The sequence below is a fragment of the Phacochoerus africanus genome, chromosome 16 (assembly GCF_016906955.1).
Source record: "Phacochoerus africanus isolate WHEZ1 chromosome 16, ROS_Pafr_v1, whole genome shotgun sequence".
Taxonomy (NCBI): Eukaryota; Metazoa; Chordata; class Mammalia; order Artiodactyla; family Suidae; genus Phacochoerus; species Phacochoerus africanus.
In genome coordinates this window covers 42,752,060-42,778,672 of record NC_062559.1, presented here as the reverse complement: position 1 = coordinate 42,778,672, position 26,613 = coordinate 42,752,060, and the positions used below count along the sequence as shown (strand labels likewise).

At 46.2% G+C, this 26,613-nt stretch overlaps 1 protein-coding gene across 1 annotated transcript in view; it reads left to right on the top strand.

Moving 5' to 3' along the window:
* MTURN (maturin, neural progenitor differentiation regulator homolog) overlaps positions 1-25,363 on the top strand; it is a 35,046-nt gene extending 9,683 nt beyond the window's left edge. The window contains exons 2-3 of the mRNA XM_047763157.1: positions 1,183-1,305; positions 19,864-25,363. Of these exons, the coding sequence (XP_047619113.1) occupies positions 1,183-1,305; positions 19,864-19,974 (234 nt within the window). The 3' untranslated portion in view covers positions 19,975-25,363. The remainder of the gene's footprint in view (positions 1-1,182; positions 1,306-19,863) is intronic.
* The last annotated feature ends 1,250 nt before the right edge of the window (positions 25,364-26,613 follow it).

Here is a 26,613-nt window from a genome sequence, read left to right as displayed (position 1 = left end):
CTGTGTGGTGTTTTAAGTTCTTTCTAGTTCTTGGAGATCCTGCCATGATTAGAAAGGAGTGAGGTGTTTCTTGAGTGCTGGGCATGTTACTTTCTGGGTTGATGCTCTCATCGTTTGTATTAATAGAAAGGGACAAGTGTGCTTGACATGGACCATTTTTCCAAATTGATCATGTCTCTTGCTGCCTTGTCCCCTCTCCTCACTCCCACCTGCTAGATATCTTCCTTCTCCCTACACTTTTCTCACCAGCGATGAGCTGTCATTGATTGGGCCCTTCTAAACAGCGATTCTTGGTACTTGACAGATGCCCTGATGTTATCCTGGTAGCTCAGTGCCCCCTCTGTTGCTCAGATATGCAGAGCGGGGGGGCCTTCTGCATCTCGATCTCTTAAGCCTCTTTCTTGGGTTTCTTCCATATCCTTGAGCATTTATAGGAGCGACTAGCCTAGTCTTAAAGATGTGCCAAAATGGATATCCTCGTGTGGGAAAAAAAGCTCATCTAGCCCTAAGAAAAAAATAAAGCCGAAAACAGTCTCCTGTTGGTGTGTGTGAACATTGCAAGGTGGTGCTTGGGGATGGTACCCTCTTAAAGCATTTTAAGGAAGCCTTGGTTTCCCCGTGACTTAGTGATGGCTTTTCAGTGTGTTCTCCTAAATTCATTTCATCTTGAAGTAATGATGAATCCCTCCACCCTCAGGCTAATCCGGGTGAAGAATGTCTCCAAGTCAGCACTTACAAAGGACGCCTAATGAATCCTTCTGCCATTGCTGAAGGCAAAGATGTGATTTCCCCAGGCTCTTGGTTTCTCCTCCCTCCTGTTTTCCAACCACCCTTAGCCTGCACCCGAAGCAGGGTGGGCTGGAGGGGGACATTGGAAATCATGGGTGGGGGGAATATCCATCCCACTGCCTTCCTTCCTGCGTGTGAGCAGAGCTGATGGAAGACGGAGCAGGTGAGATTACGGGCCCGAGGCCTGGGGGTTTTCTGCAGGGTCTGAGTCCTCTGCGTTCCTTCAGGGCAGACACATCAGGAAGGACTGTGGATACTACTGTGGAATGGAGGCCTCCTTCAGAGTCACGTAATTAACAACAACGGCACAAATCTTCTTGGCTTTGCGTGTTTCAAACTGAGTGTAATGACTCTGTCTTTGTTTTCTCCTTTCCCTTGCCGGTGGGCGCGTAGCACGTGTGGAGTGAGAGCGAGGACTGCCTGCCTTTTTTGCAGCTAGCACAGGATTACATCTCCTCCTGCGGCAAGAAGACGCTCCATGAAGTCTTGGAAAAAGTCTTCAAGTCTTTCAGACCTGTAGGTGCCTGCTTGGCTTCTAAAGCTCTCTCGTTGTCTCCGGTGATGGTGCTTTGAATAACACGGGTTGTGAGGAAAGTGGGCAAAACCTGGGATGACGAATTGCTTTTCTCTTGTCTGCCCTGTGGCTTAAAGATAGCAGCTCGTGGAGGGAGGCTGAGGGCGGAGAGGGAGGGGGGACACGGGATGTGACACAGCTGTTTGTCGCAGGGATGATGGTTATTTCTGGCATCACTTGAGTTAAGAATCTCTGATTGGGTGGCAAGCAAACAGAGCCTTTGCGAGACAACGGAGTATTCCGGCTCTCATCCAGTAGACGTGAAACCAAAATGCTTGGAAGTGCTGTGCAGGTTCGCTTGTGATAGCAAACGGCCAGAAGCCTCTGTAAAGGATGTGCCTCCATGTCGGGGCCATGGAGAAGGCTGAAACTGGATACTAGTTCTGTTCTTTTCTCTTTTTTGTATTCTCCTAGAGAGCTTGCTTCTCCCGGCTGCCAGCCCCTTTAGGATTTAGGGTAGCGGACAGTTTGTTTCCTTGTAGCTGAAAAACATGTAAAATGATTGCTCCCCTCTGTTTTGAAGACTCCCATTCTCTCTTTATTTTTTTTTCTTTTTATTTTATGATTTTTATTTTTTCTATATTATGGTCGATTTACAGTATTCTTTCAATTTCTGCTATACAGCAAAGTGACCCAGTCACACATATATATGGATTCTTTTTCTCACATTGCCCTCCATCATGTTCCATCACAAGTGACTAGATGTAGTTCCCTGTGCTACACAGCAGGAGCTCATTGCTTATCCACTTCAAATGCAATAGTTTGCATCTGTTAACCCCAGACTCCCAGTCCATCCCATTCCTTCCCCTCCCCATTGGCAACCACAAGTCTTTTCTCCAAGTCCATGAGTTTCTTTTCTGTGAAAAGGTCCATTTGTGTCATATATTAGATTCCAGATATGTGATATCATGTGGTATTTGTCTTTCTCTTTCTGACTTACTTCACTTAGTATGAGAGTCTCTAGTTCCATCCATGTTGCTACGAATGGCATTATTTTGTTCTTTTTGATGGCTGAGTAATATTTCATCATGTATATATACTGCATCTTAATCCATTCATCTGTCATGGACATTTAGTTTGTTTCCATGTCTTGGCTATTGTGAGTAATACTGCAATGAACATATGGGTGCATGTATCTTTTTCAAGGAAAGTTTTGTCTGGATATATGCCCAAGAGTGGGATTGATGGCTCATATGTAGTTCTATATTTAGTTTTCTCAGGTACCTCCATACTGTTTTCCATAGTGGTTGTACCAATGTGCATTCCCACCAACAGTATAGGAAGGTACCCTTTTCTCCACACTCTGTCCAGCATTTGTTATTTGTTGACTTGTTAATGATGGCCATTTGGACAGTATGAGGTGATACCTCATAGTAGTTTTGATTTGCATTTCGCTAATAGTCAGTGATGTTGAGCATTTTTTCATGTGCTCATTGGTCATCCTCTCTTTATATTTATTGGAAGAGTCAGTCAGATTACGTGTCCCTTCCCCCAAGTGCAGTTCCCTGCCTACCATAAATACTCTACATGTTTAATGTTATTTGTTCAAGAACTTCTTTCTTTCTTTCTTTCTTTTCAAATCTTTTAAAAGCATATTCACTTCTTTCCTGGAATTTTCAAGGTTGTCTGTTATTTCTCTGAACATGGTAGACTTGGTGACGTGAGAGACTGTCAGATATTCCAGTATTTCAAGGTTTGAGAGTGTTTTGTCATCTTTTATTTCCACTCGTTCTCACTCCTGGTATTTTATTTTTTCATGTGTTGAATTATCCCTGTCTGCTTGGAAATTTGTATATTCGCACTTGAAAATTTGTAGAGAGGGATGAATGGAGGCCTAAGATGATGGTACTTTCCTCCAGGGAGGAATTTTATTTGCTCTGCGGGGGCTGGAGGGCCCTGTCAGTCAAGACCACCTTCAAACAATTTGAGACTTGTAGTTCTTTGAACTCTCCAGGTGATGGATCACAGGCCTGATTTCATCTAATTCATCCTTGTCTGATTGCTGTCTCAGTCTGTTCAGACAGTTGTAACAAAATACCAAAGATTGGGTGACTTATAAACAACAGAAGTTCCTTTCTCATCATTCTAGAGGCTACAAGTCCAAGATGAGGGTGCAGGCAGATTTGATATCTGGTGAGGGCCCACTTCCTAGACAGATGGCCATCATTTCATGTGAACTTCACATGGTAGAAAGAGAAAGAGACCCATGGGGCCTTTTTTATAAGGGCACTAGGCCATTTAGGAGGGTTCCACCTTCTGACCTCATCACCTCCAAAGGGCCCACATCCTAATCGCCTCTCATATGTTAGGATTTCAACATATGCATTTGGGGAAACACAGATATTCAGACCATGGCATAGGCTTTTGGGGTTCCAGGCTAATATGGGGCTGGTGTATTACAGTGTACTCCTTCAGAAGACCCTGGATTTGACTTTGGTCTCCCCAGCTTTTCGATAGGCCAAGCATGCAGTTTGTTTCAAGTCAGCAAATGTCCTTAGTTTTTCATGATAGGTTTACCTCTGTGGGTTCTAATTCTCAGTATATTTAAAAAGCATTTTTTCAGGCAGTCCCCATTGTGGCTCAGTGAAAATGAACCTGACTAGTATCCATGAGGATGCCAGTTTGATCTCTGGTCCTGCTCAGTGGGTTAAGGTTATGAGCTGTGGTGTAGGTTGCCAACATAGCTCAGATCTGGCATTGCTGTGGCTGTGGTGTAGGCCGGCAGCTACAGTTCTGTTTCAGCTCCTGGCCTGGGAACCTACATATGCCACAGGTATGGCCCTAAAAAAGAAAGAAAGGAAGAGAGGGAGGGAGGAAGGAAAGAAGGAAGGATGGATTTTCTTATTGAATCCGGCCCTGAAAAGCAAAGAAAGAAAGGAAGGAAGGAGGGAGGCAGGCAGGCAGGCAGACAGAATTTTTCATATGGAATCCAGCTTTTTAAAGTTTATTTATTTATTTATTGGCCACACCCATGGCACACAGAACTTCCCAGGCCGGGGATCAAACCCACACCACAGCAGTGACAATGCCAACACTTTAACCACTAGGCCACCAAGGGAACTCCAAGTCCAGCTTTTTGTTCTTGATGGAAGAGGTGGCCCCGTTCACTGTCACTTAATCTACTGCTATAAGCAGTGGGGTTTCCGGTGGCTTTTGCCATTTTGTCTGATTTGTATCATTTGTCCAACCAGTTCATTTTTTGTTTGTTGTTTGCTAATTTTCTAAGCCCGTTTGGCTCATTCAAAATAGATTTTTTTCTTTCTTTTTCTTTTCTTTTTTTTTTTTTGCCTTTTCTAGGGCCACTCCCGCGGCATATGGAGTTTCCCAGGCTAGGGGTCGAATTGGAGCTGTAGCTGCCGGCCTACACCAGAACCACAGCAACGCGGGATCACAGCTCATGGCAACGCCGGATCCTTAACCCACTGAGCGAGGCCAGGGATCGAACCCGCAACCTCATGGTTCCTAGTCGGATTCGTTAACCACTGTGCCACAACGAGAATTCCCAAAATAGCTCTGTGACTTAAAGGCATTGGTCTATCCCTCTTTGACGTGTTCAGTGTGGACGTGCTGCGTCGGGAGGAGGCGTCTGGCCCTCTTGACTGCTCTGTTCCCAGCCCTTGAAGCTGATGAAAATCTTTGGCCACACGGAGCCTTTATTCTAGTGACAAAGAGACAAGATAAATGAGTATGACACATACGGTGTTAGGGACAAGTGCCAAGGAGCAAAACACATGAATCAGAGAAGGGGGGTGAGACGGGTGCGAGGCACTGGCGATTTTGATCAGGGGCTCAGGCTTCAGTGAGGAGGATGTGATTAAGCCGAGGCGGGGCGTGAGCCGTGAGCAGGTCCAGGGGAGAGCCTGCCAGGTGAAGAGCACCGCACATTCGACCGCAGGGTGGAGGAAATCCGTGTGGAGGGAACAAGGGGGGCTGGCGTGGCCCATGTGGAGGAGGAACACGATGAGTTGATGGAGTTTCTGGGGCTTGCAGGGCACAGCAGGACCTGGGCTTTTATTCTGTTTGCCGGGGAGCTGCTGGCGGGGCTTGAGAACAAGAGGGATCTGCCAAGTAGAGAACAGGCTGTAAGGGGAGAGTGGGACCCAGTAGCCCGGCGAGGAGCCGTTGTTGTCATCCAGGCCGGAGACCATCGGGCCTGGACCAGGATGGTGGCAGTGAGGGCGGCACAGGGGTCACATTCGAGATGCCTTGGCGGGAGACCCAACTGAACCTGCTGGTGGCTCAGAAGCGTGGTGTGGGAAGAGAAGACAACGATGCCTCCTCAACAAGGAAGGCCTCATCTGCTCAGTGAGGGGAGTGGTGTTTGTTTACTGCCATGCGGAAGGTGGCCGGAGAAAAGTCTGGGGTGAGACCATCAGAAGTTCAGTTATGCACCTGCCCATGTTTGAGGTGCCTGTCAGACATCCAGCTGGAGATAGCAAGACAGACAACATTTTTAAAAAACAGATTCCTGGAGTTCCCGTCGTGGCTCAGTGGTTAGTGACTCCGACTAGGAACCATGAGGTTGCAAGTTTGATCCCTGGTCTTGCTCAGTGAGTTAAGAACCCAGGCTTGCCGTGAGCTGTGGTGTAGGTTGCAGACTCGGCTCGGATCCTGCGTTGCTGTGGCTCTGGCGTAGGCCAGTGGCTACAGCTCCGATTCGACCCCTAGCCTGGGAACCTCCACATGCTGCGGGTGCAGCCCAAGAAATGGCAAAAAGCCAAAAAAAAAAGAATAAAAAATAAATAAATAAATTTAAAAAATTAAAAAAAATAAAAAACAGATTCCTGAGCATTCCCATGTGGATCTGTGAAAACGAATCTGACTTAGCATTCATGAGGACACAGGTTCAATCCCTGGCCTCGCTCAGTGGGTTCAGGATCTGGCATTGCCATGGGCTGTGGTGTAGGTTGCAGATGCAGCTCAGATCTGGCATTGCTGTGGCTGTGGTGTAGGCCAGAAGCTGTAGCTCCGCGATTAGACCCCTACCCTGGGATCCTCTGTATGCCACGGGTATGGCCCTAAAAATACAAAAAAAAAAAAAAAGGGGGATTCCCAGAGTTCCTACTGTAGTGTAACAGGATTGGCAGCATCTCTGCAGCGTCAGGACGCAGGTTCAATCCCCAGCCCAGCACACTGGGTGAAAGGATCTGACATTGCCCCAGCTCCAGTGTAGGTCACACCTGCGGCTGGGAGCTGATCCCTGGCCCAGGAACTCCGTATGCTGAGGGGAGGCCAAGAAAGAAAAATAAATAAATAAATAAATAAAGTATTCCCTCAAATTTCAATCTCCCCTCAAAAAAAAGGTATTAGCAAATAGTATTCACTTTGCAGCAGGTTTTCTTGCAGGGGTTCCACTCATTAGCCTGCTGCCTGCTTCTCTTTACGTGGCTGTCATTATAGTGGCAAACAACAGGCTACCTGCAGCAGGGGCTTAACTGGAGAAGGTGAGATCCCACCAGAACTCCTTTTGCCATCTTGCTTTGCCAAGTCTATGGCCGTATTTCAGCAACTGGGCAGCCACCTGTAAATGGGGGAAAAAATGCAGTCCAAAAAATTGAGAGGCACATGGACTTGGTTGCGCACAGATTTCCTTGAATGCTGTTGGACCTGCAGGCTTCATTTCTAAAGCAGAGCCTTACACGTGATGGGCGGGGATGGTGCTCCCAAGCTGGGGTTCTCTCCCGGGACAGCGCCCTCTCTTGTAGGGAAGCTTTTTTTGTTTTGTTTTGTAGGGAAACTTTAGCGAGCTGGGGGCTCTGGCCAGGTCTTCCCGCCTTCAAGAGAGGCTGGCGGGAGGCCCTTCTCCGGGCGAGGGAGGGTGGTGTGCACACAGGCTTTGGGTTTCTGCCAGTCCGATGGGCCCCAGATCGGATGAGAGGGAGCGTTACAGACCCAGGTGAAGGCCTGCTAGAGATCGGGGGCGGGGGTGGGGGGGCTTTTACCCTCCATCACCACTGAAAAGTGCCTTTCTTCCCTCTGCTGCTGGTCATCTGTTTTATATAAACGAGCCTTGGGTTCAGAAATAAGACGCAGGAAGGGGTCTCATTGCCACTGAAGCTGCACGTATTTGTTGAGGTCACACCCCCCCAAATGCTGTGAGGGTATCAAGCAGGTAAACTTCAGTACATCGTTTCTCTGAAAATTGTTGGTACCCTAATCAACTCATGCAGCTGCTTTTTGTTTATAGTTGGGGAAACCACAGAAAGTATATTTTCACCTTTATCTTAGGCTAGCCTCATTGGTGGCTTTGAATCCGTGTTTTTCCTTGGCCAGCCTGTCAGCAGCCCCTGACCTGTTCTGTCTGTCCAGAAAGATAAGGACCTTTCTGCGGCCTTGGGGGACATCCATCAAGCAGAGTCAATTAACTTTGCTGAAGCCTGTGCACACCTGCCCGCAGGGGCCGAAAGACTGGAGCCCTCTCCTGGCCCTCTTCAGGCATCTTGCCCACAGGGCTCAGGGAGCTGCTCTGACACGCTCCACCTTTGTAGACTGTGTGCTTTGGTCCCCTTTCTCTTGTTTGCCTTCCCCTTGTTGCTTTGAAATAATCCATATCAATATGTCCACCCCCTACGAAAAAAATCTGTCATTGAATTTGACAAGGAAAAAATGATTATTTTTTTCTTATTGTCCATCTCACTCCTCCTCTTTTCCCTCTGCCTCCTCATCACATGTTCAACAAAATGTACAATCACCTGCTGTTTGCTGAAGCTCCTCGTCGGGGAGTAAGAGGCAGGGCACAGTGCCTGGTCCATGCCCTCAACAAGGTAACTTTCTGGTAGGAGAGGCAGCCACAAAAAGGTATAGATAAGCTCCAGGTCACAAGACAGAACATTTAGGAGTTCCCGTTGTGGCTCAGCAGAAACGAATCTGACTAGTGTCCATGAAGATACAGATTCGATCCCTGGTCTTGCTCAGTGGCTTAAGGATCTGGCATAGCTGTGGCTGTGGCTGGCAGCTGTAGCTCCATTTAGACCCCTAGCCTGGGACCCTCCATATGCCATGGGTGTGGCCCTAAAAAGACAAAAAGAAAAAAAGAACACATATTTTGGTCCAGACATTCTGCTAGATCCTATACAGATTAAGCCAAGGAGTTCCTCTCCCTGCTCCGGTTACTCCGCTCTGCTGGTTCTTTGGGGAGATGTCTTCTGAGATGGTGTCAGTGAGTGTACGCCAGCCGCAGGGCGCTGTCTGTGGTCCCTTTACCTAGTTATGCGGAATCAGGTCACTACAGTGGTGAGGAATCCGAGGTCTGGAGGGAAGCTGCCTGGTTTCAAATCCCAGTGCTGCTACTTACTGGCTGTGTGACCTCAGCCAAGTTACTTGACTTTGCTGTTTCTCGGTTTCTTCATTTGTAGAACTAGGAAACAAATGGCGGTAATTCCCTTAGGGTTGCTGTGCAGATTAAATGACATGTTTCTTTTTTCTTTTCTTTTCTTTTTAAATGACATGTTTCTTTTTGGGGGGACTTGGTGAGGCATATCACACATGATAAACACTGATTAAATGCTGACCTTGACGTGGACACTCAGCAAAATTCTGTTGAGAAGGGAGCTCCATAGCGAAAGCTTTTGTAGGACGCTTGAGCTATTTTTGGTGGAGAGAAAAAATGCTTTGCTAAATGATTTCAACACTCGCTTAAGGGATTTGTCTAAGGTGAGGAATTTAAAGAGGTAGGGTTAGGGTATCACAGCCAAAAGTTTATTGCCACTGGTTTTGGCAAAATAATAATCATCCATTCGGTACCTAATCTGTAGAACTCTCGGGCTGGAGGCGAGTGCTTAGCTCAGAGACCTTAGCGACGTCCGGGTGGGGCACGGTGGCTCCGCCAGCCCTGGCCTGGTGGCCCCATCTTTAAAATGAGGGTCAGGAGTTCCCGTCATGGCTCAGCAATAATGAACCCAACTAGTGTATGTGGGTTCAATCCCTGGCCTTTGCTCTGTGGGTTAAGGTTCCACCGTTGCCATGAGCTGAGGTATAGGTTGCAGACATGGCTCGGACCCCACATTGCTGTGGCTGTGGTGGAGGCCCGTGGCCATGGCTCCCATTTGACCCCTCGCCTGAGAACTCCCACATGCCGCAGGTGCAGCCCTAAAAAGAAAAAAATGAAATAAGATAAAATAAAATGATGGTCATACATGTTTCTCTGTGCGTTGACATTGAGGAGCTTCAGACGGAACACAAAGGGCTGGCAGAGCCCAGCGCCCCCACCGAGGTTTGTCTCCATTTCTGGCTTGTAACTGCTGGTGGGAAATGCTCATTGGGTGGATATGTGACTGTGTCTGCAGCAGGGGCCCTCCCTCCAGACTAACCCACATTCTGTTCTACTCCAGGGGCCTCGTAGCTCTGACCTAGGTTTTTTTCTTCCTACTGGAATGTCATATCCAAGTGGTACATGTATGCAAATAACAGCACCCAGCAGGCGGTCACTGCTGTCCGTGAGCAGAGGGCAGGTGCATCTCTGTCTTGGGACCAGTAATGGCTTTGCAGACACCTGTCACTCACCTTGATAAATGCGATTTGGAGAATTCTTGGGGTCCTATATTTTCCTTGTTTAAGTGGCCCTGGATTGACAGTTGCTGGTCATGATGTGATTGAGCCAGATAGTAAAAGAGTGGCTCTGGGTGTAAATACTGGTGACCATGCCATTTACATTGTCCCTCCATGTTTGTGTGTCTCTGATTAGTGATGACTGACGGTCTTCCTCCTGATTAAAGACAGTTCACGAGAGAAGAGAGGGCTTGCCTTTTCCAGTTCAGCTGCTGAGCCAAGCCTTGTCTTTGCCCTTTTGGTTTCCTCAAAGCTCTTTCTCGGTCCTTCTGCAGCATCACTCCTCCTCTCGGAGTGTAGCACTGTGGACTTTAGGGTCATGAGGCACCTGTTGCTATGACGATTTTGTGTGCTCTTTTGGTTGATGCTGCTGTGATAGCCCTACCTGGAGGGAGAGCCCAGACCTCCCTGTGTTTTCTTGCTCGGATTGACCCTGGTCTGCTCCCTGGGGTTGCTGTGTGAGCAGAGACACTGCCACCAGAAAAGTTCTTTTAATTCTGTCTTACTGGATAAACAGGTTGGTCTTGTGGGGTTTTCGTTGTTGTTGTTGTTGTCTTTTTTTGGCCACTCATGGCTGAAGAGCCAGGGATTCAACCCCATAGGAAAACCTCTGTGAGCCAGAAAAAGTCCAGTTCTTGCTTCTGCTCTTCTACTCTGGTCAAGTGTCTGGAAGAGGAGGAAGACTCCACCTGTGGGAAGTTGCCCTGGTAGGACAGAGAGTCTGATAGAGATTATACACAGCGTGGGGTTTATATTAAAAAACATTAGATGATTTATATTGAAAACCTTTAGATGCTGACAGTTTAAGTCTATTGTGGCTTTTGGTTTTTGCTCCTGTTATGAGCATTCAAACCTTGTCTTTGGTAGAAAGTGTGACAGCTGCTGGAGGAAGTGAGGAGCTGCTGCTCTGGCCCATTCGGGTCTTACGCCCATCTTGCCACCTACGTCTTTTATTTTTTCTAGTATCAGGAAAACAGACCGACCAGAATCCCATTGGAGCTTTCTTGGTACCACCAGCATGATGGATCATTTGTGACAAATTCCACAAATGCTTTAGAGTCTCAGTACTCAGAGTGCGGTTCCTGGACCAGCAGTATCCCCATCACCTGGAAGCTTGTTAGGAATGCAGAATCTGAGGTCCCACCCAGCCCCACGGAATCGGAATCTACATATTAGGTAGACCCCTGGAGGAGTCAGATACATACACAGTCATATACACAGCAAAGTGTGAGAGATGCTGCTTCAAAGAATCCTCTGGGGGGAGTTCCTGTTGTGGCACAGAGGAAACCAATCAGTAGCATCCATGAGGATTTGGGTTCGATCCCTGGCCTTGCTCAGTGGGTTAGGGATCCAGCGTTGCCGTGAGCTGCAGTGTAGGTTGCAGACGTGGCTCAGATCCCTCGTTGCTGTGGTTGTGGTGTAGGCTGGCAGCTGAAGCTCTGATTCAACCCCTAGCCTGGGAACTTCCATATGCTACAGGTGTGGCCCTAAAAAGAAGAATCCAGAATCCTCTGAAGCCACAGGGCACTTCCTGGAAGCGCCAAAGGCCAGGCTGGTTGCCTATGCTGTCCAAGGCTCAGATACCACCTCCCCTTCTTTCATAAAGGCATGCTAGCCCAGGTATTTGAGTGAGTGCCCCCTTCAGAGATAGCAGATGCTAAATGCCAGCTGTATAGAGCCCCAGCTAGTTTATACCACTTTCCAAAAGACCTGGAGTTAGTCCTGCAGATAACTGATACCCTCTTGAGTCTGGAGAGCTTTGTTTGGCGTCTCCACCCCTCAAGTACACCCCTGTTAGGACGGGTGGGCCCCAGTAGTTCTTACGTGATCAGAGGTTATTCCGAGGAAGGTTGGTGGACAGCAAGACCCTGAGAATCTACCACTGTTGTCCAGAGCGATCATAAAGAGTTCTTTCTAGTCAACTGAAAAAAATTTTACCTAAATAAGAATGAATGATTTTAGGAGTTCCCTTTGTGGCTCAGCAGTAATGAACCCGACTAGTATCCATGAGGATACAGGTTCAATCCCTGGCCTCGCTCAGTGGGTTAAGGATCTGGTGTTGCTGTGAGCTGCGGTGCAGGTCGCAGACGTGACTCGGATCTTGCCTTGCTGTGGCTGTGGTGTAGGCTGGCAGCTGCAACTCCGATTTGACCCCTAGCCTGGGAACCTCCATATGCCACAGGTATGGCCCTAAAAAGACCAAAAAAAAAAAAAAGAGAGAGAGAGAATGAATGATTCTCACTATCAGGAGTAATTTAAATATTCTTGACAGGATTTCTTGGCCTGTCTGCTTTTTCTTATAAGAATGTGTGGGTGTAATAAAAGCAGGGACTCCAGGATTCTTCCCAGGCTGTTCATACTCCTGTTTCCGATGTGTCTTCTTGACTGTTAAAAATTTGGATCCAGAAATTTATATTCTTTTCCCAATCTGGCTATTCAATCTATTCTTTTTTCCCCCCTTCCAGTTTTATTGAAATATAATTGATGTGCAGCCCTGTAGAGGTTGAAGATGCATAGCATAATGATTCGACTTCCATACATCATGAAATGAATACCCCAATGAGTTTAGTGAACATCCATCATCTCATGTAAATACAAAATTAAAGAAATAGGGAAAAAACCTTTTTTTCTTGTGATGAGAGTGCTAAGGATTTACTCTCTTAACGACTTGAAGCGTATAGCATACAGCTATGTTAATGAAATTTATCACGAGGCACCTGACGTCCAGAGTACTTATTTCATTTACAAATGAAAGTTTCCTTTTTGACGGCCTTCACTGAATTCTCCGTCTTCCCAACCCCTGCCTCTGGTACCTCAGAAGTTAAATTAAGGCTGACCTACCAGAGATGAGAGTGAAGACAGGCAGAAATGCTGAATTATTACATGTCTGTATCATGGCCTTTGGAATCCCAGGCAAATTCTAGCTCTAGGGATTTTTCTGTTCTCCTTTGCATGCTTCCAAATTGTAGACTCATAAATGAGGACATTAACATCGCCTTTTGACTTTTTTCAAGAAGGGTATTACCCAGTAGAAAACACTAAAGCCTGCAGCTGCAGGAACAGCATGGACTCCTGGAAGCGAATTTCCCGGGTCGCTTGGTGGTTAGGTGTGCAAAGTCAGCAGTCTGCAGGCCTAGGTTTGAATCCTGCTCCGATGCTTACTGGGCACCTCTGGGCGAATTCGCTCAACACCTGTAGGTACTACATCTAAGTAGTACCTACCCCACAGGGTTATTATGAGGACCAAAGGAATTAATATACAGAAAAGCTGCTCAGACAGTGCCTCGCAGATAGTAACTTAACCAATACTATCTATTATTTTTGACTCTGTGGCATGACAAAATTGTTTGGGTTCAGTGGCGTATAAGCCTGAGAATCAAACTTGGAGGCTGGTGGACTTGAGTTTCTTCTCTTCCTACTTCCGGCAGTACTCATTAGCAATGAGATGGTCCAGAAGCAAGCCCAGCAGAGGAGAGAGGGAGAAGCAGGGGCTGGAGACAGTCTACTGGTGCAGCAGTAACTCCCCTCTTCATGAATTGAACTGGCTGTGCTCTAAAATGAGAAGCAAAATGATATAATGTAATTAGATAAGTCACACCAGGCTTTGTGGATAGCAGGCCATGGCCACGTTCACTTTCTCATTTAATCTCCATAGTTTTTCTGAAGTAGAGCAGAAAGACGGGGAGGCAGTGGCTCAGTTCGAGGTCCCCAACTAGAGCTCTGGCTTCTGGACCCCAGATTCAGTGCCTTTTCCACACTCTGTGAATCTGCAGACCCTTTACCAAGGTGCCTAAAACATCCTGAGAGCTGCCTCTCTTCTCTCTCCCTCCTGTTAGGAAGGCCGTGAGCAGCTCTCAGATTAGCCTCTGGATGATTCCTGCCAAAGCCGGGGGGGGGGGGGGGGGGGCGGGGGGCTCCCAGGAGGCCGATGCTCTAGCCCTAGAACTATGTGCTTTAGGTTCACTTGGAAGGGAAGGTAGGGAGCAAGGAAGAGGGGAGAGGGGAGGGAGGTGGGAATGATGCTTGGCTTGCTGGAACCTCTTCTACAAGCCACCCTAAGCTGAGGAGGGGGCGGATGTTAAAGGGTACCTGCAGTTTGGCTCCGTGTGAATTATCTAAATACATTATGAAAAAGAATAATCAATGGCATGTCACTTTAGGACAAGATGGCCATAAAGTGCCTTGCTAACTGACCTGACCCTGATTGATCCCACTGAGCCTCAGAATCCTTCTGAGCCCAGGGCTCCCAGCAGCCAGTCAGGTTTGTTAACTGAGAAGGAACCCACTGACTATTCCTTTTTGCAGGGGTATCCTTTCAGTGCGATGAGTTACATTTTTTTTTTTTTCCTGTTCTTTGGCTTCCCTGCAGCATATGGAGCTCCCAGATCAGATCCAAGCTGCAGTTGCAACCTACACTGCAGGTGCAGCAGTGCCAGGTTCTTAACCCACTTTCTCAGGCCGGGGATTGAACGTGTGTCCCAGCGCTCCAGAGATGCTGCTGATCCCATTGTGCCACAGCGAGAACTCCACGTGTCTTATTAAATCAGTGCATTTAGCATTTAGGTGATTCTGGAGTTCTTGGTAGTGGCAACAATATATTTTATCAGCTATTTAAATGTTACCAGGAGTTCCTGTCGAGGCTCAATGGTAACAAACCCAGCTGGGATCCACGAGAACTCGGGTTCCATCCTTGGTCCTGCTCAGTGGTTAAGAATCCGGTGTTGCCGTGAGCTGTAGTGTAGGTTGCAGCTTCGGCTTGGATCCTGCATTGCTGTGGCTGTGGTGTAGGCTGGGAGCTATAGCACCCATTCAAGCCCTAGCCCGGGAACTTTCACATGCAGCGGTACAGGCCTAAAGGACAAAAAAAAAAAAAAAAATGTTACCACTCATTTGATGCTTTCACCTTGCTGTGTCCTGGAGCAGCTCTTGAAATCTAATTGAACCCCAAAATAGTAGTCATCTGCATTCATGGTAAACAGCCATCTTTTTGCCTTCTTTAGAGGCAAACTTGACCTTTTATTCCCCCCACTAAGATAAGGAAGGGAGACAGTAGTAGGAGAAGGGGGCTTCTGCCTTCTCTCAAGCACACAGCAGATTGCTGCAAACTCTTCCGACAGGCTGAGATGCACCCCTCCTGCCCCCGACCCGGGTCAGCAGTATCCCTGAGACAGCCGCAGCGCTCGGAGCTCAAAGCAGAAGGCGCGTGTCTGCCGTTGGCCATGGAGCCTCGGCAGGCCACGTGCATCACATGACGCATAATGCCTGGCCGATGATTTTGTCCTGACTATTCATAAGGCTCTGTGAGGTCTGGAGGGGTGGTCCAAGAACTTCAGAGTCAAGGTGTTATTTTGATCAGACCTCTGCTTACCCTTTCCTCATGTAAGCTTTTGGGAGGGACTGGGAAGGGGGTGGGTGGCAGGGTGCTGGGAGGCAGTGCAGCATAAATGGAACGGTCTGTCTTATTTGTCCTTAACACCGCTAGTGTTTGGGTCATAGGGCTATTCAGTGAGGTCGCCTGAAAATGATCAACCAAGGAGCCACCAAGAGAGAAAGGTTCACCAAGGAGTTGTGGGATGGCAGCCCCGTGATGGCAGGTGAGGCCAAGATGCCTGTGGCCATGGCTTCCTGCCAGCACCAGAGCTTTCATCCATCAGCAAAGGGCACTCACAGTTTCTAACCCAGGACGGCCAGTGCTTTAAGAAAATGTTTGCTGTATATTTTATTGTGAATTTCCCTGATGGTAATTATGGGGCATTTGAAAATTACAAAAAGATGAAAAGGAAAAAAATTTACCTGTAATCACAAAATACAAAGTCCAAAAAAAATACTCTTAAAATTTGAATATATTTCATTGAAGTCTTTTTTCCATGCATCTGTGCATACTTTTTAAGAAAATTTGTATCATAATGAAGATGCGATTTTCATCACGTTCTTTTTACATACATGAGCATACTTTTATATCATTAAGTTACTCAAAAATATTTAAGTGTATGATATGTAAGCTTCCACTTTCTGAATAAATGGTGTTAAATAATTTATTTAACCATTTTTGTTGAACATTTTAGTAGTTTTTATATTTTTATATGCGTGTGATGAATAATAGCAGCATACGTTTTTAGGGGAGAAATATAGCAGGGAATAGATTTTTAACATCTTCTTTCTTTTTTTTTTTTTGTCTTTTTAGGGCTGCACCCATGGCATATGGAGGTTCCCAGGGTAGGGGTCAAATCAGAGCTGTAGCTGCTGGCCTACACCACAGCCAAAGCAACGCCAAATCCAAGCCCTGTCTGCCACCTACACTTCGGCTCACGGCAACGTCAGATCCTTAACCCACTGAGCGAGACCCAGGGATTGAACCCACGTCCTCATGGATACTAGTCAGGTTCATTACCTCTGAGCCACGACGGGAACTCCAGTTTTTAACAGCTTGATGGGATAGTCAGCACTGTTCATTGTACCAGTGCTAACAGCTCAGATATATATGTGGACATAGATATTATATCTTCATTCATACATGGATGTGGTGCCAGGTTTAATACTTACAGAATCTCTAGGCTCTCCAGTATAACCTAGCCTTTTGGGTACCAGTCCATTGAAGGATTGACATTTCCATCCAATAAATTTCTGAAAATAACTGTAGAGGTAGTTGACTCCCATGAGCAATCCATAGCTGCTGTGTTAAGTCCTGTTAAGCGGTGCTGAATTTTTTTTAATTGAAGTATTATTGATTTACAATATTATGTTAGTTTCAAGTGTACAACATAGTGATTCAGTATGCTTATAGATTATATTCCACTTAAAGCTATTGCAAAGCAATGGCTATATTTCCTTGTGCTGTACAATATATTCTTGTTGCTTATTTATTTTATACATAGTAATTTGTATCTCTTAATCCCATACCCCTGTTTCGTTCCCTCTTCTTCCCTCTCCTCACAGGTCATTAGTCTGTGACTCTTTTTCTGCTTTGTTACACACATTCATTTGTTGTATTTTTTAGAGTCCACACATGCATGACAAAAGAGTATTTGTCTTTGTCTGAATTATTTCACTAAGCATAATACTCTCTAGGTGTATCCATGTTGTTGCAAATAGCAGAATTTCATTCTTTTTTTTATCAATGAGTAATATTCCTGTGTGTGTGTGTGTGTGTGTGTGCGCATGTCTCACATCTTCTTTATCCATTCCTCTGTTGACGGACAGTTAGGTTACTTCCATATCTTTTTTTTAAAAAATTTTTTAATTTTCCCACTGTACAGCAAGGGGGTCAGGTTATCCTTACATGTATACATTACAATTACATTTTTTCCCCCAGCCTTTGTCCTGTTGCAACACGAGTATCTAGACAAAGTTCTCAATGCTATTCAGCAGGATCTCCTTGTAAATCTATTCTAAGTTGTGTCTGATAAGCCCAAGCTCCCCATCCCTCCCACTCCCTCCCCCTCCCATCAGGCAGCCACAAGTCTTTTCTCCAAGTCCATGATTTTCTTTTCTGAGGAGATGTTCATTTGTGCTGGATATTAGATTCCAGTTATAAGTGATATCATATGGTATTTCTCTTTCTGGCTCATTTCACTCAGTATGAGATTCTCTAGTTCCATCCATGTTGCTGCAAATGGCATGATGTCATTCTTTTTTATGGCTGAGTAGTATTCCATTGTGTATATATACCACCTCTTCCGAATCCAATCCTCTGTCGATGGACATTTGGGTTGTTTCCATGTCCTGGCTATTGTGAATAGTGCTGCAATGAACATGCGGGTGCATGTGTCTCTTTTAAGTAGAGTTTTGTCAGGATAGATGCCCAAGAGTGGGATTGCGGGGTCATATGGAAGTTCTATGTATAGATTTCTAAGGTATCTCCAAACTGTTCTCCATAGTGGCTGTACCAGTTGACATTCCCACCAACAGTGCAGGAGGGTTCCCTTTTCTCCACACCCCCTCCAGCACTTGTTATTTGTGGATTTATTAATGATGGCCATTCTGACTGGTGTGAGGTGGTATCTCATGGTAGTTTTGATTTGCATTTCTCTTATAATCAGCGATGTTGAGCATTTTTTCATGTGTTTGTTGGCCATCTGTATATCTTTGGAGAAATGTCTATTCAGGTCTTTTGCCCATTTTTCCATTGATTGATTGGCTTTTTTGCTGTTGGGTTGTATAAGTTGTTTATATATTCTAGAGATTAAGCCCTTGTCGGTTGCATCATTTGAAACTATTTCCTCCCATTCTGTAAGTTGTCTTTTTGTTTTCTTTTGGGTTTCCTTTGCTGTGCAAAAGCTTTTCAGTTTGATGAGGTCCCATGGGTTTATTTTTGCTCTAATTTCTTTTGCTTTGGGAGACTGACCTGAGAAAATATTCATGATGTTGATGTCAGAGAGTGTTTTGCCTATGTTTTCTTCTAGGAGTTTGATGGTGTCCTGTCGTATATTGAAGTCTTTCAGCCATTTGGAGTTTATTTTTGTGCATGGTGTGAGGGTGTGTTCTAGTTTCATTGCTTTGCATGCAGCTGTCCAGGTTTCCCAGCAATGCTTGCTGAATAGACTTTCTTTTTCCCATTTTATGTTCTTGCCTCCCTTGTCAAAGATTAATTGACCATAGATAGGTGTCAGGGTTTATTTCTGGGTTTTCTATTCTGTTCCATTGGTCTGTCTGTTTTGATACTAGTACCACACTGTTTTGATGACTGTGGCTTTGTAGTATTTCTTGAAGTCTGGGAGAGTTATGCCTCCTGCTTGGTTTTTGTTTACTTCCATATCTTGACTGTTGTAAATAATGCTGCTGTGAACGCTGGGGTACATGTATCTTTTTTTTTTTTTTTGTCTTTTCAGGGCCTCACCTGCAGCATACGGAGGTTCCCAGGCTAGGGGTCTAATTAGAGTTACAGCTGCCACCCTACAACACAGCCACAGCAACAGCAGATCCAAGCCACATCTGCAACCTACACCACGGCTCACGGCAATGCCAGATCCTTAACCCACTGAACGAGGCCAGGGATTGAACTGTGGTCCTCATGGATGCTGGTTGTTCTTAACCTGCTGAGCCACGACGGAACTTGACATCTGTCTTTTTGAATTAGTGTTTTCATTTTTTTACATGTGTACCCAGGAGTAGCATTGCTGGGTCATGTGATAGTTCCATGTTTAATTTTCTGAGGAAGCTCCATACTGTTTTCCATAGTGGCTGCACCAGTTTACATGCCCACCAACAGTGTACAAGGGTTCCCTTTTCTCCACATCCTCTTCAACATTTGCTGTCTGTAGACTTTTTGTTAATAGTCATTCTGAAGTTTGAGGTGATAGCTCATTGTGGGTTTGATTTGCATTTCTCTAATAATTAGCCATGCTGAGCATCTTTTCATGTGTCTGTTGGCCATCTGTATTTCTTCTTTGGAATGGTGTCTATTTAGATCTTCTGCCTGGTTTTTGATTGAATTGTAGGAGCTGTTTATGTATTCCAGCTATTAACCCCTTATCAGTCATATCATTTGCAAGTATTTTGTCCTGTTCAGTAGGTTGTCTTTTTGTTTTGTTGATGATTTTCTTTGCTGTGCAAAAGCTTTCAGGTTCCGTTAGGTCCCATTTGTTTATTTTTGCTTTTATTTCTTTTGCCTCAGGAAACAGATCCAAAAAAATATTGCTATGATTTATGTCAAAGAGTGTTCTGCCTGTGTTCTCTCCTAGGAGTTCCATGGTTTCAGGTCTTGCATTTAGGTCTTTAATCCATTTGGAGTTTATTTTTGTATACGGTGTGGGCGGGATGTTGTCATCTCATTCTTTTACATGGAGCTGTCCACTTTTCCCAGCACTGCTTATTGCCATGACTGTCGTTTCTCTGTTGTATGTCCTTGCCTCCTTCGTCATAAGTGCTGTCGAATGTGGGTCAGATGCCCTTGGGGGTCCTCCTGCCTCGGGGCCCTTTGGCACTCACACCTGCCTCTCTTCTCTCCCCCGCAGTTACTGGGGCTTCCAGATGCAGATGACGACGCGTTTGAAGAGTACAGTGCAGATGTGGAAGAGGAGGAGCCAGAGGCCGACCACCCCCAGATGGGGGTCAGTCAGCAGTAGACTTCCAAGGGCTCCCACCTGAGAAGGAGCGTGAGCCCCGTGGTACCCGAGGGGGGTTTCCAAGCTCCTGGGTTAGCATTTTGCATTAGCACTTCGAAACAGGACGGCTGACTCCCAGCATCCAAATTAAAAATGAAATACCTTTTTAATGACCACAAAATATCTGGGATGAGCTTTGCTCAGAAGTGACCTGAATTTTACTCCCGTTTCGGTGGGTCTCTGTGGAGTTGTCTTGTTAGCCTTTGCCGTTTTGAATTTGGAGTCCGTCTTGTGGCTGACTGTTCTCTCTTGGGTTTATGTTGGAGAGCTAACATTTGCTGACTCGACTGTCGAGAACTCTGAATGTATTAAGGATGTGTTTTGAGTCATCGCAGGTGACATTATTGAGGGAAAGCATGGCAGAGAAGAAATGCAGTCTGCACTTTTTATGTACCTTTTAAGTGTATGTAAGTGGAAGGTTTGCTTATAAAGCATGAGTTTTAATACCTAGTCATTAAACTGCACAAGTACAAATACAAGGGCAGAAAAAAAAGAATTACTTAGTTTTGGATTAAGAGGGTAAGAGAGGCAAAGGAGCCTTCGTTTAAGTGTTCTGCCATTACTAAGGTACCTGGATATATAGCAGCTGGTTCATGGTTAGGTATAAACATGACTTGCATGTTCGATTATTTTAAAACATGCTGATTCCAAAGCCACTTTTAAAGGCTAATAGTGGAGAATATAAATGGGGTGACGTAAATCATTGACTTTAAAATGTTTCTAAGCCACCCCACCTATGAAATGAAACATTGACCTTCTCTCTTTATAACAAGATGGCAACTTGTTAAATCATGAAAACATCCCAAATCCAAGTGCCACTTAAACTTTGAAGCCATAGATAAATTTAAAGGGGAAAATAAACCAGGATTTAAAAAATGTTTTTTAGATATGATGGAATCCTTCTTTACTTTCTTAATCTATCTTTTATTCCTTAAAAAAAAAAGTCAAGAAAATGATCCCACTGTGTAATTTATTAAACAATTGTAATCAAGTGCTTTAAGGAACCTAATTGCAGTGAAGTTTTAAAGTGGTGTGAAGGTAGGGGGTCTTTGAATCCTGGGTTAACTTGGTTCAGAAGGGACGTTTTAATGATCAATATCCTCCGACAACTAACTGGAAACACTGCTGGCATCATTTAGCAGCAGAGACGTGGCGGGGGGTGGGGGTGGGGATTCTTTGTAACGCTAACGTGGAATTATTTAAAACATTCATTTTTCTTAGATCCTTCTATATCTCTGGTTCAAATAACATAGGATGCAGATTGCCTCTTTTACAACACTCGACTCAACATAACATCTGGGATGGACCTGTTTTTAACATGCATTCACGTGCCTGCGGGGGCGTCAAAGTTTTGGATGGAAAAAAAAAAAAAAAAAAAAAGCAGCAGCAGCAGCAGAGGCCACGGAGCTGATGGGAGCCTTGTATATCTTCCAGGCATGTCGATGTCAACCTGATTATCTCAACATTTTCTGTTTAATTGATTGGTGCTGTGAGGCACACAGCTGCTCGTGGTAAAACGGGGTCCTGCAGTGTTCAGTCATTGGGTAAAATAATATAGTGGTTTCCATCTGTGCTTCAGTACCACGTTTGTTTTTCTTCTTGGAAAAACCTATTAAAGGTTAACTTCAAGTGAAATGAATTTCCTTCTGAGTAGCCTGTTAACAAAACAAACCTTGGGGGTTTATCCAGTGGGGCAGGCGGCTTGTGCTGCCCGGTCCCTCGCTGGTGTTCTGATTGGCTGCGTACCTGAGCACAGGTGACTGGAAGCTACACCTCCAGGAGGCAGGGCCCTGGTCTCTAAGCGCGCCCAAAACAGGACTTCTGCCACCGACCTCCAGAAGCTTGACTAGCTTGCTCCATTCAAAGGTAAACTGGAGTTTTGTACGCAAAGGCTTAAAATCTGAATTTACGTATGTTTGGAAGTAGGGTGGACATGAGCATAAAATTTATTTGATCAAAAAGGTGTTTAAGTTTTGATCAAATGCATTGCTGTAGTACTATGTTAATGTGCTCGGTTTATAAAAATTGAGCTGAGATGGACTCAGCCCTTCAGGGAGCCAGGGAGAAATCCGGTTTTTGTTCTGCCCCAGGGCGAGGGGAGAACATCGCTGTGTGTTACTTATTTTCGCCGCAAAACCCCAAAAGGCGCTTGCAAATCGGATTGTTTCCTCTGAAGCTTCGTTTCCAATGTGCACCTCCCCGCCAGGGCTGGCACCTCCCCGCCAGTGCCGGCTGCTGACACACGTGCACACGTGCACGCTAACGGCCCTCGCAGCGCGGATTTTCTCTTGGGGTCTCGCGTGGCTTCAGAGCAGAGCTTCCCCTGGCCGGTCAGGGGTGCAGGCAGCCTGTGGTTCTTGTTATCGAAATGGTTCCCTGGCTAGACAGGTACCAGACTCACGAACACGTAAACACACCTACCGAGAGGCAGTGTGGTGCCCCGGGGGGGAGTGTAGACCCAGGCCTGGGAGAGAGACCTGGGTTTAGTCCTGACCCTGCCAGGGACCGCGTGCCCTTGGGCAAGTCACTTCACTAGCGAGAAGCGGGGTTGTTTGCTCTTCCTGCTTTAACCACTGTCCTTCCTTAACCGCCTTACCGTGTGTGTGTGTGTGTGTGCGCGCGCGCGCGCGTGCATGTGTGTGCGCGTGTGTGTAGAGCAACAATCAAGGACACTTTTCGGGCAGTGCAAAGGAAGTACATGTTGAATCTTACTGTCCTTAGGATCCTGGCCCAGGATGACCTTAGAACATGTTTGTGCTGGTCTGTGAGTGTCTGAAGCCTCCAGGAGTGATACTGAGGGGCTGGGGAGATTCGTTCCTTGGGCGAGGGGGCAAAGGAGGGCCCCAGAGATGTGGGAGGCAAGCATGTCCCAGTTGCGCACCCTCCGCTCAGAAGGCCTGGAATCTCTTTGTGTCCTGACCGTCTGGGGCTTTGGAGGTAGAATAAGCTTGACTGGGAGGAGGAAATGGGCATGAAGAATGGCTGGAAGAGAGTGGAAGAGGAGAGCTTTTTGGCCGTGTCATCCAGCAGAGACAAAGAGAGTAGTAGAGAAAGTGTGTGTGTGTGTGTGTGTGGATAGGGGATCGAATGCTTGTTGATCCTGGTAGGTTAGCTGTGAAGTCATGCCTATGATAACATTCCAGAACCTTGATCCCAGGTTTGAGTGCCTCACAGAGACAATTTTTTTTCCCCCCGGCTCCTTTCGGTTACTGTTCGCTGCCTGGTGATCATACTGAGCAGACTCTGGGGAGTCAGAGAGCAAATTCTGTTGGGAGGTGAGATGCCCACACCATGCCTGCCACTGCCCCGGGCACTGCAGGGTCCACTCAAACCTCTGGGCTCCCAGCCGCTCCCAGTGCTCTTCCCCGTGCCTCGCACAGGAATCGTCTCCTGTTTAGAGATTCTCCTTGGGTCCTGTGCCAGACTGAGGCCTTCAGTGTTCTTAAGTGTCTCACCTGTCGTGGTCACTGTCAGTTTCCACACAGGAGCAGAGACCCTTCCCCAGTACAAGTTCACCTCTAAACATTGCTTCTGTTTCCTGAGAGCACAAAGCATGTGGATCTAGGGGAGCTGTGATACTAGAGCATCATGGGCCCTTATATGTTAGGAATCTGCCTTGCATATTAAAAGATCAAATTGGGGAGTTCCCGCTGTGGCAGTGGGTTAAGAACCTGGCATTGTCTCTGAGGCGGCATGGGTTTGATCCCCAGCCCGGGAGTTTCCATATGCTGAAAAATAGGTGTGGCCAAAAAATAAAAATAAAATAAAAACACTTTGGGAAGCTGTGGTATGATGACCAGATCTGATTTTCCGGGTTTGAGAGACATAGGGGAGTAGGCAGAACTTAACCTGGGGCAGGAGGAGATGAGGCAGATAGAATGGGGAGAGTTTAGGGTCTGACTATTTAATAATCAATAAGCCAAGAGGCAGTTATCCTGTCAAGTACAAGAGAACCGGTTTCCTGGCTGTCTTACTAGGAGCCAGCTTTCCTCAAAGAGACTACCTGCCTGTTGAGGGGCAAGGCCTGGGTTGGGGGTGGCTTTGTGGCTTTAAAAATGCCTCCCAGCCCAGGAGACAACAGGTGCCCTGCAAATCTGGGAGTTCTAGTCCTCACCGAACCAGCTGCCAACCAGAGCAGTCCGTGTTTCCAAAGTGCCCACAGATCTGACTGGGGCTCCAACCACCTGGCAGGCAGAATCCGACTCAAACTTGACCTTGGTGTCAGCAAAGCGGGCCTAAGGGCAGAGCCCACCTGCTCCACCGCACTTCCAGGTTGTAGCACGAGCACAATTAAAACTCAAGCAGATCCCAGATCCCTCTTCCCTTTAGTGATATTAACTCCAAAGAGATGCCACTGCCTGACTGCTTAGTCTTCAGATTACCAGAGAAGCCTCAATTTTTTAAAAAATTCAAAACAAATCCTCTCCCATAAAGGCACAGTCCATTAGCTGGGTTTGGTGATAGCAGGTGTGACCCGAAAGGCTGAAGTCGTTTAGATTTTGTACAGAAAGTTTCTCAAACTTGCCACCATGCCAGTAGCCACTGGTATCCGTGGCAACGTGATGTCCACGTTGAGCAAATTGTTGAAAATCATGTGTGGTCTTTGATATTTTTATTTCCATTTGGATGACAAAAACAGAGGAACTCTGAGCGTTTCACGTTGTTAGAAAGTCCCTTTAAAGCACGGTAGGGCTGAACAGGCACAAGTAGTTAAAAGCCGGCACCAGGCCACACAAAAATAAACATTTAATTTGCTGAGAAGTGTATATTCAAGTTATTCAGTACCCCAGAGAAAGCTGACAGTCTGTCCTTTGTAAAACTGCCATTGCCTGTTTTTTTCCTTTGGTTTTGTTTTTGTTCAGATTGGTTTTTTTTTTTTTTTTTTGACTCTAAGTACTTTCTGATAGCTAAGCAGATAAGATACAGAGCAGACCTCTATACCAATGTCAGCTTTTTAGAGGAGAAAGTAAATTGTCAGTTCTCGGGAAAACTTGCAGCTCTCTAGGTACCTGTCTTAATTTGTGTAAGAGAGCAGCGTTTGCCTGTCCACATAGAAGCGAAAGCAAGGAACAGTTTGGGGGTTTTGGTTTTTAGGCAAGAAACGTTTCAGGCAGGGTGTGTATGCTTTCTTTGCCTTTATTTTTCCTTTCAAAGAAATCTCTTGTAAGTGACAAAACTGTGAAATGGGTTTGCCAAAAATTGTTGACCTTCGTTAGATGCTTCGAGCCGTGTAAACCCCACATGGAACCCTGTCCACACCTGCTCCTCGCCCTCTCCCCTGAGAGCAAGGAGCTCATCCAACGATGTAATTACCATTCGCTTGCTATTAAAGAGCCTTCCGAACTCCGAACTCTGGTGATATGTGCCTCTTGTTTACTCTCTCCGGCAAGATTGGTCCTAGAGGGCACCGAACTTGGCAGACAGGAGGAGCTGGGAAAAGGGGCCACCCGCCAGCTTTGGGGTTGCTGTTGTCGGGGCCCGGGAGGGAGGGCGGGGAGAGAGGGAGGAGATTCCTAGAAACACTGATGTGATTCATGTGTTAATAACTGATGTGTTTGGAGACGTGTATCTCTTCGGATGCTGTAGCTGGTGTTTAGTAAGTTTCCACTCTTCGAATTTAGATGGTTTTGGTGCTAATTGGGAATCCTTTGTGGCGTCAGTTAGAAAGCTGTGGTCGTTCTAGATGACAAGACACCATTTCCCACGACTGTCCCCCCAGTTGTTATTCAGAAACAATGGCATTTAAAGTATAAATCTGGCCGTTGGTGCTAAGTCCTGTTATTTGATTAAGAGCAAGTTTCTTTCCCCACATGAATAGGTCTCCATAGATTGTTAAATTAGATTTGAGTTTTTTCTTAATAGGCATGGCCTAGAGGCTCGTGTGTGTGTGTGTGTGTGTGTGTGTGTGTGTGTGTTTCAGATAACAATTCATGCTGCTTTGTTTCCACCCTGGCTGTTGTCAGAGGTTATATGAGTGCTGGTGGTGCTAGGGTAAGCATTCTAGATCTCAGCGTAAGTCTGACCTCAGAGGGGCGGTGACATGGGCTTCCTCAGACAAAGCCTTTCTTTCAAGAGAATTTCTTTGTTCCTGTTTGTTGAGCACTCTCACAGATAGATATTTTTTTTGGCTGTGCCCATAGCATATAGAAGTGCCCAGGCCAGGGATTGAACCTGTGCCACAGTAGTGACCCAAGCCAGAGCAGTGATAATGCCAGATTCTTAACCTGCTAGCCCACCAGGGAACTCCCAGAAAGACTTTTTAAAATTTTATTTTGTTTTTGGCCCACAGAATGTGGAAGTTCGTGAGCTGGGGATCGAACCCCCCCCCCCCCCCCGCCCCCAGAGCAGCAGCACAAGCAGCTGCAGTGGCCACACCAGATCCTCAACCTGTTGCCCCACAGGAGAACTCCCAGGTAGACCTTTTAAACTGAGGACTGGCTCCTGCATCTAAGTGCAGGGACTGGCATTAGAAAGACCCCCATTCCCCTTTGCAGTGAGTCTTTCCAAGTTGGTTGCCTGGGGGGAAGTTTCTAAGCCAGTCTGCTCCCTGACTGGCTAGTCTCCGCTTCCCATCCCCCTGTCTTTGTTTCCTCCTCTGTA